This window comes from Silurus aristotelis, assembly GCF_946808225.1.
Source record: "Silurus aristotelis genome assembly, chromosome: 10".
NCBI classification, from domain to species: Eukaryota; Metazoa; Chordata; class Actinopteri; order Siluriformes; family Siluridae; genus Silurus; species Silurus aristotelis.
In genome coordinates this window covers 5,504,727-5,519,726 of record NC_139583.1, presented here as the reverse complement: position 1 = coordinate 5,519,726, position 15,000 = coordinate 5,504,727, and the positions used below count along the sequence as shown (strand labels likewise).

At 37.7% G+C, this 15,000-nt stretch overlaps 1 protein-coding gene across 8 annotated transcripts in view; it reads left to right on the top strand.

The window, feature by feature from the left end:
* The window catches only part of gramd1bb (GRAM domain containing 1Bb), a 149,804-nt gene that overhangs the window by 29,184 nt on the left and 105,620 nt on the right, over nucleotides 1-15,000 (top strand). The window contains exons 1-2 of one of the 8 annotated variants that reach the window (XM_083552273.1): nucleotides 8,748-9,387; nucleotides 9,435-10,395. The exons of 3 other annotated variants lie outside the window; for them this stretch is intronic. Coding sequence is in view for 1 of the 5 variants with exons in the window: in XM_083552275.1 (XP_083408401.1) it covers nucleotides 10,355-10,395 (41 nt within the window). In the remaining 4 variants the exon portion in view is untranslated. Of the gene's footprint in view, nucleotides 1-8,747; nucleotides 9,388-9,434; nucleotides 10,396-13,572; nucleotides 14,344-15,000 lie in introns of those variants that run through there. 4 more of the 8 variants (XM_083552275.1, XM_083552272.1, XM_083552278.1 and 1 more) reach the window with 4 other exon arrangements.

Sequence of the window (15,000 nt, the reverse complement as noted above, 5' to 3'; positions counted from 1 at the left end):
CTTTCTTAAATTTTTTCTTTCTTTCTTTCTTTCTTTCTTTCTTTCTTTCTTTCTTTCTTTCTTTCTTTCTTTCTTTCTTTCTTTCTTTCTTTCTTTCTTTCTTGATATGTCTCTCTTCCTCGCTCACAGTCATATGAAACACTTTTTAAAAAATATTGCAAATGTCTCTAAATTGAGTGAAACCTGCTGTTAACTCCACTTTCAAAATGAAATATAGTGCTCTTTCCTAGAAAACACACACACACACACACACACACACACACACACACACACACACACACACACACACACACACACACACACGTCTGTATAATTACTAATTCTAGTGTGACAACCCAAACATACTGAGTTCATTTCGAGTTTATGTAGAAGAGTTTCTGACTCCAGACTGTATGAGTGCATATGACTGCGTGTAGGAGTGTGTATATGTTTATGTGTGTGTGTGTGTGTGTGTGTGTGTGTGTGTGTGTGTGTGTTAGAGACACATGCTGTAATTACACAGCTGTACTATAAGATCTGCTTCTGTTCTCGGTCTAACAGTTGTGTGATTATGCATGCTCCACAGCTCCTACTACAGAAGCGTCTTTCACCAAACTGCTATTTATACTTGGGCACTGGAAGAAGCATTCAGCTGCATAATATCACCACACGATATCATTTGCATGAAAGTGAGACGACAGAGGGTGGAATAAATCACTATTCAGACGATGCATCATTTAGTCAAGCGCTTACCAGGCTAAACAAAATCGATTTTTGTTTTCAAGCATGCACTTCATTTTCAGTGAGCTCAGAAATAGGTGTGAACCCTTTTTTCACTGGAGGAATAAATCATATTTGTACGAGATTTAAAAAAAAGTTGACGATTAAAAGTAGAAGCAGCGAGGCCAAGTTTGTCAATTCCTGGTGAAGTAAAAAATACAAACGGGAATGATGCTGATTGGACTTCCCTCTGAAATGCACATGTATTTACTGTAAATTACACATTTTAGAAAAAGCTGAGATACTCTTAGATCACTCCAGGGTCAGGGTCACACACACACACACACACACACACACACACACACACACACACACACAATTCTATGAGCTTTGCACTCTTCCTTGTCGTCTTTCTGCCTGTGGAAGAATGGAAGCTTCTGACTCTGAACATGTCTCCAATTCATAAATCATACACACTCTCTCAAGTGTGTGTGTGTGTGTGTGTGTGTGTGTGTGTGTGTGTGTGTGTGTGTGTGTGTGTGTGTGTGACCCTGACCTGGTTAAAGCACTCACTAGAGATGAATTAATAAATCAGCAATGTTTATTTTAATTTAATTTTATTTATTTTTTACATATTGTATTCTTTATATATATATATATATATATATATATATATATATATATATATATATATATATATATATATATATATATATATATATATATATATATATATACAGTGAGGAAAATAAGTATTTGAACACCCTGCTATTTTGCAAGTTCTCCCACTTAGAAATCATGGAGGGGTCTGAAATTGTCATCGTAGGTGCATGTCCACTGTGAGAGACATAATCTAAAAAAAAAAATCCAGAAATCACAATGTATGATTTTTTAACTATTTATTTGTATGATACAGCTGCAAATAAGTATTTGAACACCTGTCTATCAGCTAGAATTCTGACCCTCAAAGACCTGTTAGTCTGCCTTTAAAATGTCCACCTCCACTACATTTATTATCCTAAATTAGATGCACCTGTTTGAGGTCGTTAGCTGCATAAAGACACCTGTCCACCCCATACAATCAGTAAGAATCCAAATACTAACATGGCCAAGACCAAAGAGCTGTCCAAAGACACTAGAGACAAAATTGTACACCTCCACAGGGCTGGAAAGGGCTACGGGGAAATTGCCAAGCAGCTTGGTGAAAAAAGGTCCATTGTTGGAGCAATCATTAGAAAATGGAAGAAGCTAAACATGACTGTCAATCTTCCTCGGACTGGGGCTCCATGCAAGATATCACCTCGTGGGGTCTCAATGATCCTAAGAAAGGTGAGAAATCAGCCCAGAACTACACGGGAGGAGCTGGTCAATGACCTGAAAAGAGCTGGGACCACCGTTTCCAAGGTTACTGTTGGTAATACACTAAGACGTCATGGTTTGAAATCATGCATGGCACGGAAGGTTCTCCTGCTTAAACCAGCACATGTCCAGGCACGTCTTAAGTTTGCCAATGACTATTTGGATGATCCAGAGGAGTCATGGGAGAAAGTCATGTGGTCAGATGAGACCAAAATAGAACTTTTGGGTCATAATTCCACTAAACTTGTTTGGAGGAAGAAGAATGATGAATACCATCCCAAGAACACCATCCCTACTGTGAAGCATGGGGGTGGTAGCATCATGCTTTGGGGGTGTTTTTCTGCACATGGGACAGGGCGACTGCACTGTATTAAGGAGAGGATGACCGGGGCCATGTATTGCGAGATTTTGGGGAACAACCTCCTTCCCTCAGTTAGAGCATTGAAGATGGATCGAGGCTGGGTCTTCCAACATGACAATGACCTGAAGCACACAGCCAGGATAACCAAGGAGTGGCTCTGTAAGAAGCATATCAAGGTTCTGGCATGGCCTAGCCAGTCTCCAGACCTAAACCCAATAGAGAATCTTTGGAGGGAGCTCAAACTCCGTGTTTCTCAGCGACAGGCCAGAAACCTGACTGATCTAGAGAAGATCTGTGTGGAGGAGTGGGCCAAAATCCCTCCTGCAGTGTGTGCAAACCTGGTGAAAAACTACAGGAAACGTTTGACCTCTGTAATTGCAAACAAAGGCTCCTGTACCAAATATTAACATTGACTTTCTCAGGTGTTCAAATACTTATTTGCAGCTGTATCATACAAATCAATAGTTAAAAAATTATACATTGTGATTTCTGGATTTTTTTTTTTAGATTATGTCTCTCACAGTGGACATGCACCTACGATGACAATTTCAGGCCCCTCCATGATTTCTAAGTGGGAGAACTTGCAAAATAGCAGGGTGTTCAAATACTTATTTTCCTCACTGTATATATATATATATATATATATATATATATATATATATATATATATATATATATATATATATATATATATATAAAATTAATCATGTAATAGAATTACAAAAAAAAAAAATTAAAAAATAATAATAAACATGGCATGTGCAAAAGTTTGTGCATCATTTTTATAACCAGCTAAGTGGTTCTCTATAAATGTATTTATTTAAATCTATAAATTATCTGTACATAAATCTTTGACCTGGCAAAGAAAAGTTTTTAGGTACTTTTCTACAGACTGTGTTTACTTCTTTTCATTTTAAATAATTTATTTTATGTTCAATTGATTTTTATTTGTATTGTGTTTTTTACAGTTGACACTTTTGCACACCTTTTTTTGTCATTCCGATTAAAATCATTCAGATTTCAAATTGGACTGTTTACTTGAGATGTTATCTAATCCAATAGGGTGTTTACATGTGCCTTTGTGACACATTAGCCCATGTCCTGTCCTGTCAACATTGAGTTCCATTATTTCTTATGAGCGCTATTTCTGTGTTGCTTTTAATCAAACAACAGTGTGAATTTGTAGGCATACTACTGGAAGGTATGAGGAAAAGACAGGCACAGGAAGCTGAGATTTTTGGTGGCTGTGCATCTCTAAGGAGCATCACAATCCTACCCCTCTCTCCTCCGAAAAGCAGAAGCATGCAGACGAAGGTCTGTAGAAAGGACTGTTGGGAGCGGTTTGTATTGCTGGAATTTAGTGAACTGGAATGGAAACTAAACTTTTGCATGAGTCGTTGGTCATTTATGCGTTTGTGTTGACTGGTAAAGAGATGTATGTGCCAGAAGAAGAAATCCAATTCGCAGTTGCTTTATTCAAACTCAGAAACTGTGTGGAATACAGTGTCAGGACAAATCCAGTGTCCACAAGAGCACGGTGAAAATGTGTGTATCTTCTTCAAATGAATGATGAATGGGCCAATAAGAGATCTGATACGGATGCCAGGATTAGACTTTTAAACCTATTACAATGCTCCATGTAAACACACCTACTGTCTCAAAGCAGCTTTACACAGATAAAATGGTTATAAGGTTTTATATATTTATTTATTTAAAGCAATGTGTCATTTTATTGCCTATAGGTTTGCTCCTTATAATCGGTTATCCCTGATGAGTAAGTCAGAAGGCAACTGTGGCAAGAAAAAAATAGGAACCCATCATTATCTGGGTGGAGCCGAATTTCCATTCATTAAATTTGAAATATCAGCTAATTATAAAATTTGGCTGGCAAAGAGTAAAAACAGTACATAATAGTAGCCTGTTTTAGTCTTTTTTTTGCCAAATTTCACTGGGTATATTTTTTAAATCTAGTAAATTTTTAAGACTTTTGATCATTTTATCACTTTTATCATTTGGTAACACCAGTGTACATCGATTTATTTCCATGATATTTCTATGCAGTGATATGATCATTATGGGAGGGATGTTTGTAGCTCATGGTTAAGATGTTGGACTTCTGATCAGAAGTTGTGATTATATCTTATTAAAAAATATATCTATTTAAATAAATCAAAAACTAGTGCTTGAAATTTTGTGTAGTTTTTTTGTAGTTAATTTTCCCTTCACTTGAACTAGGAAACCCTAACAATGTCCCTGTGCACAAAGCCCGCTGCATGAACATATTATTTACATGGGTTAAAGTGGAAGATTTTAATTGACCTGCTATAAAGCTCTGACCTCAACCCAATTAAGCACCTTTGGGATAAAAAACCACTGTTCAATGAGCAGAAACCACCACAGCTGCACTCCATAATCTAGTAGAACATCTTCCCAAAAGATCTTCCCTGATATTAAAAATAAAATCAGAATAATAAGTGTTTATCAGACCATTTAGTTTATTAAGCCATTAGAATATCTAGTTTTCCTGTATAATGATGTCTGCACTTGATAAGATTTTTTTACCCTCACAATGTTTATTTGTTCTCATTACTCAGCATAACTTTGTAATCACAAGCTGTGACTAGAACTGGTTCTTGCAACATAAAACAACCTGCATGTTTCAGTGACCTTATTGATGCCTCTTGTCCTTCAGTCAATAGAGTAGTTTGTCACAATCTAGAATGCGGCCAAATATTTGCTTAAACTTACACAGCAGAAAATTTAATTTAGCCTGTGGACATATATTTGAATTAAGTAGCTGCAGTGAACTACAGTCACACACACACACACACACACACACACACACACACACACACACACACACACACACACACACACACACACACACACACAGTTGTTTTTAGCAGAATATTCAAGTTAATCCGCCATTCTCAATGTACTCAATTGATGAATGTACATTACAAATGAGCTCCGTTGGTTTCAAAATGTGCTCTTTGTTCTTCATAAAATTTTGTACTGTACATAAACAAAACCTTCACATATCGTGTTAACTGAAGTGTAATCTTTTACAACAACAGAGATCAAACCCTTATATATCTTTAAAACAAGCTGGTGCTACCACCACCATGCCTCACTGTAGGGACTGTGTTCTAATGGTGATTGGTTGGAAATCTACCAAACATTAATGTTTATTGCTCATCAGATTAGAAAACATTCTCAATCAACCAATATTTATTAATTTTTTTCTTATGTTAAAAGTGCTTTATAGTATGTTTATGTTCTAGTGGTACAGTGAACAGTTTCTTCTATATAAACTGTGAATTGATCCAGCTCCTACAAAGTTACTCTTGATCGCTTCTCTGATTAATCCATGATTTTCCATCACTGATCAAGTCAATTCAAGAGGCCTTTATTGTAATTTCTACTATATACAGTGGAATACAGTACAGAGTAAAAAAACGAGACGACGTGCTACACTAAACAACATAGAGCCACAACACACAACATAAAGCTACAAAACAAAAAGAGCACCGTTTTTGGATCAGATGAGGCCGCTGCGAGCTACTGCCTTGCCGCCATCTTGGATTATTCGAAACCCTTGATAAACCCCATGTCATTATGCCATTTATATTTACGTTTATGTTATTTGGCAGGCACTCTTTCCCAAAACGTGTCTTTTAATTATCTCAATTACACATTTGAGCTGGTGATGGTTAAGGACCTTGCTTAAGTGCCCAGTAGTGGCAGCTTGGTAGTGTTGGGATTTGAACTTCCTGGTTTTTGAACTCACAACCTTCAAATCAGAAGTCTAACATTTTAACCACTGACCTGCCACTTCCTGTCCCATTTTCATTTTTGGACATGCCTGATTTATCCTAACGCCTTATCGATAGATGGGGTTCTTTTCAATTGGAGACCATTCACTGCTACTAAAGATGGTTTCACATGTACGGTTTAAAAATCCATAAAGTTACTGAGCAGGGTTAAACTGATTAAACTATAATTAATGGAAATTCAATGCAACCCAGATGAGGATAGCCTCCCTTCTGAGTCAGGTTCCTCTCAGGGTTTCTTCTTCGTATCATCTCAGGGAGTTTTTCCTTGCCACTGTCACTACTGGCTTACTCATTAACGATACATTTATAAAGGATAAACGTATACAAACTGATTTATAAACGTAACAGTAATAATCCATTTACATATTTAAGCTGCTTTGGGACGAATTCTATTGATAAAAGGCTATACAAATAAAGTTGAATAAAATTATTATGCTTATTTTGCTTATTAATAATATGATGATATTAACAAATATATATCAAGAGCTTATGCGTGTATACTGTATACAGCATGTTTCTATCGAGTTACTAATTTCACTATTTCCAATAAGTTATTATATATAACAATGCATTGTTCCTTTCACCTAAAGGATCATTTAATGCTTTGTACTAAAATACTTTTCTAACTTTAGGTATGGCTGAAAACAGACATGTTTTTACATAATCGGTTCTCTGTCTCTAATATTGTTAGAGAATTAAAGTACAGTTCAAGGGAGTGTGGGTGGAGGTCTTACAGCAGAGGCAGCTACAGTAAATGACTATAATTTGGACTTATTTTCAAATTTCATTCATTCATTCATCTTCTCCCGCTTGTCCGTAATTCGGGTTGCGGGGGCAGCAGTCTAAGCAGATTCCCCAGACACTTCTCTGTGTCCAGGGATCGGGCTGTCAAGGCCCCCGCCTTCGACTGCTGCCCAATCCTCTCAGCACCGGTCCCTTACGGTCCCTCCTGCAGGTGGTGAGCCCACGGGAAGTATATTTTAATTTGTGCATGCTTATTCAAAGACTCTTACCTTTACATAGGAAATTTAAGTTCAAAATGTTTTTTTTTGTTACGATGGTGTTTAAATGTCATGAATGTTACCAACGACAGCCACAGGTATCGTTATCCAACAGGGTACCGGTGCACATTAAGCTACTGTTGGCCGAAGGAGGAGAAGGAGAAGAGGAAGACAGCAGGGAAAGGAGAAGTGGAGGAGAGTGGAGGTTACAATTGGTAGTTTAAATGTTGGTGCTATGACTGGTAAAGGGAGAGAGGTAGCTGATATGATGGAGAAGAGAAAGGTAGATATGTTGTGTGTTCAGGAGACCAGGTGGAGAGGAAGTAAGGCCAGGAACATTGGAGGTGGGTTTAAACTGTTCTATCATTGTGTGGTGTAGATGAAAAGAGAAATGGTGTAGGGGTGATCCTGAAGGAAGGGTACAGTAAGAGTGTAGTGGAGGTGAATTGTGATAAACGTGAAGCAAGAATTTGAAGGGGTGATGATAAATGTCATCAGTGCTTATCCTCTAGAAGTGGGCTATGAGATGGAGAAGAAAGAAAAGGTTTGATGAGGTGGTGAAGAGTGAAACTTGGAATGTTGGTGAAGGGAATGGTGTCAGGGAGAGGAATGTGGAAGGGCAGATGGTGGTAGATTTTGCTAAAAGGATGAAAATGGCAGTATACGTATTTTAGAATGTATTAGAGTGAAGGAAGGTGCACACAGATGGACTATGTTCTATGTAGGAGATGCAACCTAAAGGAGATTGGAGACTGTAAGGTGTTGGCAATGGACAGTGTAGTGAACAGCATCGGATGGTGGTCTGTAGGATGGTTTTGGAGGTAAAGAAGAGAAGGAGAAAATAATAAGATGGTGGAAACTGAAGAAGGAATACTGTAGTGTGAGGTTCAGGAAAGAGGTCGGACAAAGGATTTAGTGGTGTGAAGAGGTGCTGGATAATTGGGCAACTACTGCAGAAGTGATAAGGGAGACAACTAGAAACGTACTTGGTGTGACATCTGGAAATAGAAGGGAAGACAAAGAGATGTGGTAGTGGAATGGAAAGTGCAGGAAACCATAAGAAAAAAGAGGTTGGAGAAACAGAATTTGGATCAGCAGAGAGATGAGAAAAAGTAGGCAGGAGTACAAGTAGATGCAGCGGCAGGTAAAGAGGAATGTGGCGAAAGCCAAAGAAAAGGCATCTAAGGAGCTGTATGAGAAGTTGGACACTAAGGAAGGAGAAAAGGATTTATACTGATTGGCCAGGCAGAGGAACCGAGCTGGGAAGGATGTGCTGCAAGTATTTTGAGCAGCTGATGACCGAGGAAAATATGAGAAAGAAAAGGTTGGATAGTGTGGAGATGTGGAGGAAGCAGGAAGTGGATAAAATTAGAAAGGAGGAAGTGAGAGCAGCGATTAAGTGGATAAAGAGTGGAAAGTTGGTTGGACCAGATGACATACCAGTAGAAGCAGGGAGATGTTTAGGAGAGATGCAGTGGAGTTTTTAACCAGATTGTTCAACAAAATTTTGGAAGGTGAGAAGATGCATAAGGAATGGAGGAGTGTGCTGGTATTGATTTTTAGGATTAAGGGAGATGTGCAGACCTGCAGTATCTATAGGAGAATAAAGTTGATCAGTGACATCATGAAGTTATGTGATAGAGTAGTGAAAGCCAGGCTGTGAGAAGAGGTGACCATCTGTTAGCAACAGTATGGTTTCATGCCAAGAAAGAGCACAACAGACGCCTTATTTGCATTGAGAATGTTGATAGAGAAGTATAGAGAAGGTCAGAAGGAGTTGCATTGTGTGTTTGTGGAACCTACGACAGAGTGCAGAGAGAGGAGTTGTGGTATTGTATGAGGAAGTCAAGTTTGTCAGAGAAGTGACAGCTGAACCGTGTGACAGCAGTGAAGTGTGCAGTAGAAATGACAGACTGGTTTAAGGTGGAGGTTGGATTGCATCAAGGATCGGCTCTAAGCCCTTTCCTATTTGCAGTGGTGATGGACAGGTTGATGGATGAGGTTAGACAGGAGTCTCTGTAAACTATGATGTTTGCGGATGATATAGTGATTTGTGGTGAGAGTAGGGAGCAGGTTGAGAAGAGCCTGGAGAGTTGGAGGTATGCGCCGCAGAGAAGGGGAATAAAAGTCAGTAGGAGTAAGACAGAGTACATGTGTGTGAGTGTGAATGAGAGTGAGGGCAGTAAAAAATATTTACATTAAAAGATGTTTGGATATAAAGGGTTAAGAGGGGTTTCCTATTGGCTGGCTGTTTCTCTGTGCTAGGTGTGTCCGATGTTACAGTAATAAGTTCATGTGTTGTAAGGCGTGCAGCATACTCGACAGCCCTTGTGCTGGAAGCTCAGCTCAGTCTATGTTATGTCCCACAGTTAATAAGTCAGATGAAAAGTACTTGAAGTACAAGTTTTGTGAATAGGATGCAGGAAAAGAACGAAAGACCAGTTACACTGGTGCCGTGACCCTGAGCCAATGTAGTTGGTCTCTTGATGCTGGTGCACTGGCCTAATAACACATGAAGTAAGCAGTGTAACAGAGGATGCACCTAGCACAGAGAAACAGGCAGCAACTTGGAAACCCCACTTATCCTTCATACCCAATTATCTTTCAGTGTGATTATTTAACCAGTTCTTTTTATTAGTATGTGGAGGCACATACTATATATAATAAGTACTATATAATAAAATATAATACGCACACACATATCTTTTTCCTTGACTGTCTTTGATCACAATCTCAAATCAACAGCCAAATCATGGCAAAAACAATACAGCGTCAAACCGGCTTGAATTAATTTTCCCAAGTGTTTTTTTATTTTTTTTTACAACAGTTTATTAACTAATCTCACAAGTTACACCCCTGTTCATGTCCGTCCTGTTTTACATGTATAACAAGGATTTCAGACTTCTGATTCAAACTGACGCACCTGGTTTGACTCATGAAGGTTTTGGATCTGTTTGGATTGTATTTTAAATCACCAGGAGCAACTGAAGTGTTCTGAAAATAACGAATACTATGAACATGTCTGTACTTGGGTTGTATGCTTTAGAATGTAGATATTACATACATTATGTTGCTGTGGCATCGGGTTAGATGAGTCCATGGATCTAACGAAGTCAATGATGGTCGCTGCAGCAAACAGGTGAGCTAATGAAGAGTTTAATGCTGATTTAGAAAGCTGATGTGACAAAGGCTGTGGTGTTAACTGAGGAGAGATGAGGTAATGAAGTCTGTGGCAGATCCGAGCAAACTGAGGTGCTATCAGAGTAATGTGCAAAAACAAAGGCAATAAAGCACTGTTTAGTTCAAAATGTGGTATTTTAATTTGGTAGTTGTTTATTGGGTTTCGGCTCTCAGAGTGTCTTCACCATTATCTCTGGTAATCTCATAGAGTTCCCTTGTTTTTCTGGGGAGGTTTCTGTTAGATGTTTGCTATCATTTCTGAAAGGATTCTCCAGCATGTTGTCAAACAACAATTTTAAATGAAAACAGGAACTAACTTGTCCTGTCATGTTCCCCTACATTACCTACATGTACTTCAGTATGAACATCTGTAGTTCATTAACAAATCTATATTTTTATATATATTTCAAAACATTTTCTACAAGCATGGAGGACATGATATTTTCATTTGCATTTTTTCCCAGCAGCATGAACATTTAGCTTCATCATCTTGTCCTATTTAATAACGTCAGCGTACTGTGAGTTTCTCCATATATAGACTTCTTTTCATTTCTGTTTGTTTACCAGATATATAGCTTGGTTTGGATGTATAATGTAGCAGAGCTGGTATGCTTGTGACTTGTGTTGTTATGCTAATGTATCAGTAGTGGTGTGCGTTTAAGGACCAGGCAGGATGCCATAACCAAGAGAAAGATTCCTCACAGATTTTTTTAGCTTAACCATTAGCATTAATCAACTAATAATAATAGACATTATTATTTCTGAATCACAAATATTTTGATTTTGTCGTTCTTAAATTTCTGCTTTAGCTGAAAGCTGGCTTTGTACTTCAGCTACTGAAGTGAGAACAAGAAATATAGGGAGTATGTAATGTTTAATTCAGGGTTGCCAGATCATCCTGACAAAGAACAGTTTAACAGAAAAAGACATCCCTATGCAAAATCTTAAAATCTGACCTTCCAAACTAAAATGTCAAAAAGCTGGAATACATCCTGGATTGGGTTGCCAGTCTGGCACAGCTATCATATAATCCACCATTCAGACTTGCGGCTAGTTTAGCATGGCTAATTCACTTTACCTGAGAAATTCAGAGGAACTCTAAGAGCCCAGAGAAGAAACCCATGGATATGTAGAAAACCTGAAAAACTCCATATAGACAGAGACTTGAACTCCGGGCTGAATTGCGATTAATAGAGTGCTAAGATGGCAACATGCCAGCATTCAAGGTTGTACAATTTATTTAGATTTTATATAGTATGTCAACATAAGCGGAGAAATTGCTTGGGGAATGAATAACATAATACACATTTTAATATAAAAAAGTATTAAGACTGAGTTGAGGTAACGCTTATCTGTCTTGTGTTTGGTTTTGTTTCTAATTTATATATAAGTAAATAATATCATTTCTAGATTTCATTACTCATGCAAAACACCCTACACTGTGGACCTGGTAACATTGGTTCACATTAATTTTGACATTGGAATATTTGATATGGTCCTTCTTAAGATTACGGCTGAAGCTAATGTAGTTAGTTACATTTATTGCCAGTATAGAATCTATAAATTCATGTACAATGTAAGACCTTAAATTTACATTCTTGAACTTGTACAGTGTTTAATAATACTGGTTCTTAGAATCTTAATGCCCATATGTTTATATTTTAGCTTTTCTTTTCAATGTTTCTTATCCAGAACCATATCCACCAAAAGGTACATTCCTTCTGGATCCAAGAAAAAGTGGCATAATTAACCAGATTTTCATTCATCACGTACTTGTTCATCCCAGTTGTGGAACTTTAATTAATGCACAAGGTCATTTTCCATCTCAAAGTGTTTAAGACTTGGTCCCTTGAATGAAGGAAGCTGGCCAGTGGGCACAGTGGATCCGTAATTGGTATTCAACCTGCAGCTTCAGGAGACATTGTGCTAATGGTGTAATGAATCTTAATACACAGAGATTTCACTGTCCTACATTCACAATCTAGCACAAGAGCTGCAATGTAGCAGTTGTTCTGATATATGTAAATATACATCCACACATGCTCTATAAAGTAATAATTCTGGACTTGATTAATTAGATGCTAGATCCAAATTAAGACTTGATTGATTGAATTGATTTTTTATATATAAAATACTATATAGCCAAATGTTTGCCACATATAGTACATATGGAATCACATAACAGAATCATTGGCTCATATTTTAATATATTTTAGTCTATAAATATGTATTTAATTATTAATTTATTATCAAAAAGTATAGTGTTTGTTATCCTTGTTTCGTATTGGTGTTTTTTGCTAGGGCTGATGTATGTGGACGTTGCAGCTGTGGCTGCCGTGAAAGGAGACTTGTTGAATTGTGTTCATTGGGTTTCCGAGGTCTGTAATGGCATTCGTTCTCGGTGCAAGACATCCCATTCTGTGATGCAGCGCTCTGTTATACTACATTTCTGTTTTTAATATTAATGGTTTCTATACCTATAGCATCATAATGAAGATATTAAGAGGTTGATGGATTCAGGCAGGACACCAGTGAAGGCCTAGGTTTGAAATATTCCCAACAGATAGATTTGGAGTGACGTGGGGACGCCTTCCTGTTGGCTCACCACCTGCAGGAGGGACCGTAAGGGACGGTGCTGTGAGGATTGGGCAGCAGTCGAAGGCGGGGGCCTGCTTAGACTGCTGCCCCCGTGACCCGAAATACGGATAAGCGGGAGAAAATGAATGAATAAATATTTTAAAAGCATTTTTTATTTTTAAAGTATTTTTTTTATCACACCTGCTTAAAACTTTTTAACAGTACAGTGTGTGTGCATTTATATTTATTAATATTTGATCGTGATTAATCGCATGATTGTGAATCGCAACTGATTCGGACATTTTTTATCTGTTCTAAATGTACTTAATATTAATACTTTTAACGTTTTAATACTCCAATCTAAACTCTAAACATGGACATGGACAAATATGGATGCTTTATGCAAATGTCGCCTCATATATTTATTTGTATTTTGTATAAAAATGATCAAACAGACATGAGCGCTGCATTAAATCAAATAAAGAGATGTGTGAGACATTAGTGAGACATAATGTGTGAGAACCTTAAGGGCCGGAAAAAGCCGCGGTGTTTTGGTCAGCACGCGCTCTTACCCGATTGGACGAGGCGCGGTGGTCTGCTATCTCGCGCTTGCCCTGATTGGCTTTAGCCGCCCTGTTGGCGTTAGGCCCTCCTCCGGGGCGCTCCGATTGGTCCACTCTGTGCGCGTGCTCGTTTCGGAATGAAGCGATTAGTCCGGCTGTGCGTCAATCAAAGAAAAAAAACAACCCACAAATGTAAAAGGCTGCGTTCTAAGATCGCGTACTGAATAGTACTTAAGGGAAGTACGCAAGCTGTGTCGAAGTCGCAGTGAAAAGGGAACAGTACTACACTCCACAGTATGTACTAGTAGGGTAAATAGTGCGCTCTAAAAGTGAAAGGCGCAGAAGGGTATTTATAGGGACTTGTTTAGTGCGTATTAGTTTGGCATACTCGTTAGTATGGAAGTGCGGATTTGGCCCTATTGGCATGTCCGATGCTGTTGCGCGGAACCGGGGGCTTTAATGACGCAGAAGAAAGAGCGGAATTAAGGCGCTTAATTAAAGCATCCCATGTGCTTTGTACAAGTATAATTATTCTCTATTACTCTATTTTATTAACTTATTATTAGTTTTCTGTGTGTTTTTTTACGCGGTTACACGAGCTGCGATTTCCACGCGTACTAATCTCACACGCACGCGAGCGCGCAAGAGAGCGAGAGACAGCTAGACAGAGGGCACGCGCGGCTCCATATGACGTCACTCCCTGGTTTATTGTAAATAAATGCCGCGAGTTGGAGCATCAGGAAGCCTGGAGTCTGCAGCAGCAGCAGGTAAACACACAAACAAGTTTTTCTTTATTTATGATTTTCTTCTCATGAACACACACATACACACACCTTCAGTCTGTACAGGCTCAACTTTGGCTCCAGACAAGACTACAGGTGAACTGGGTCACTTTTAATGCTCTTTTTGTTTTATCTATAATTATTATTCATAATAATAATAATAATAATAATAATAATAATAATAATAATAATAATAATAGTACTACTAATAATACAATATTTCACAACCATGCTTTATTATTGAAAACCTAAATTTGTTCATGCAAATGAATGGCTGATTAAATATGCATGAATTTGCATAATTTAATACAATTAACAGTCAAATATGGTTTTGATTTAGTTCAACTTAAAATATTTTTGGATATTTAAAAATATTTTATTATTTTTTGGAAAACCATCACTTTTTTATGTAACATATTTCTAATCAGGAATTGGAATAAAGATAAACATGTTAATTGCAATTCAAAATAAAGAAATGAATACATAAATTAATAAATAAAAACAAAAATAAAACTTCATGAGCAGGCCTGGAGCAGAGATTTTTCTTCATCTTCAAATTTTTGGAAAAAATTTTATAAAAAATACACCATGATTTTTAATATGTTTCCAGTGTGATTTGTGTGCTGCGTTTTTTTTTTTTTT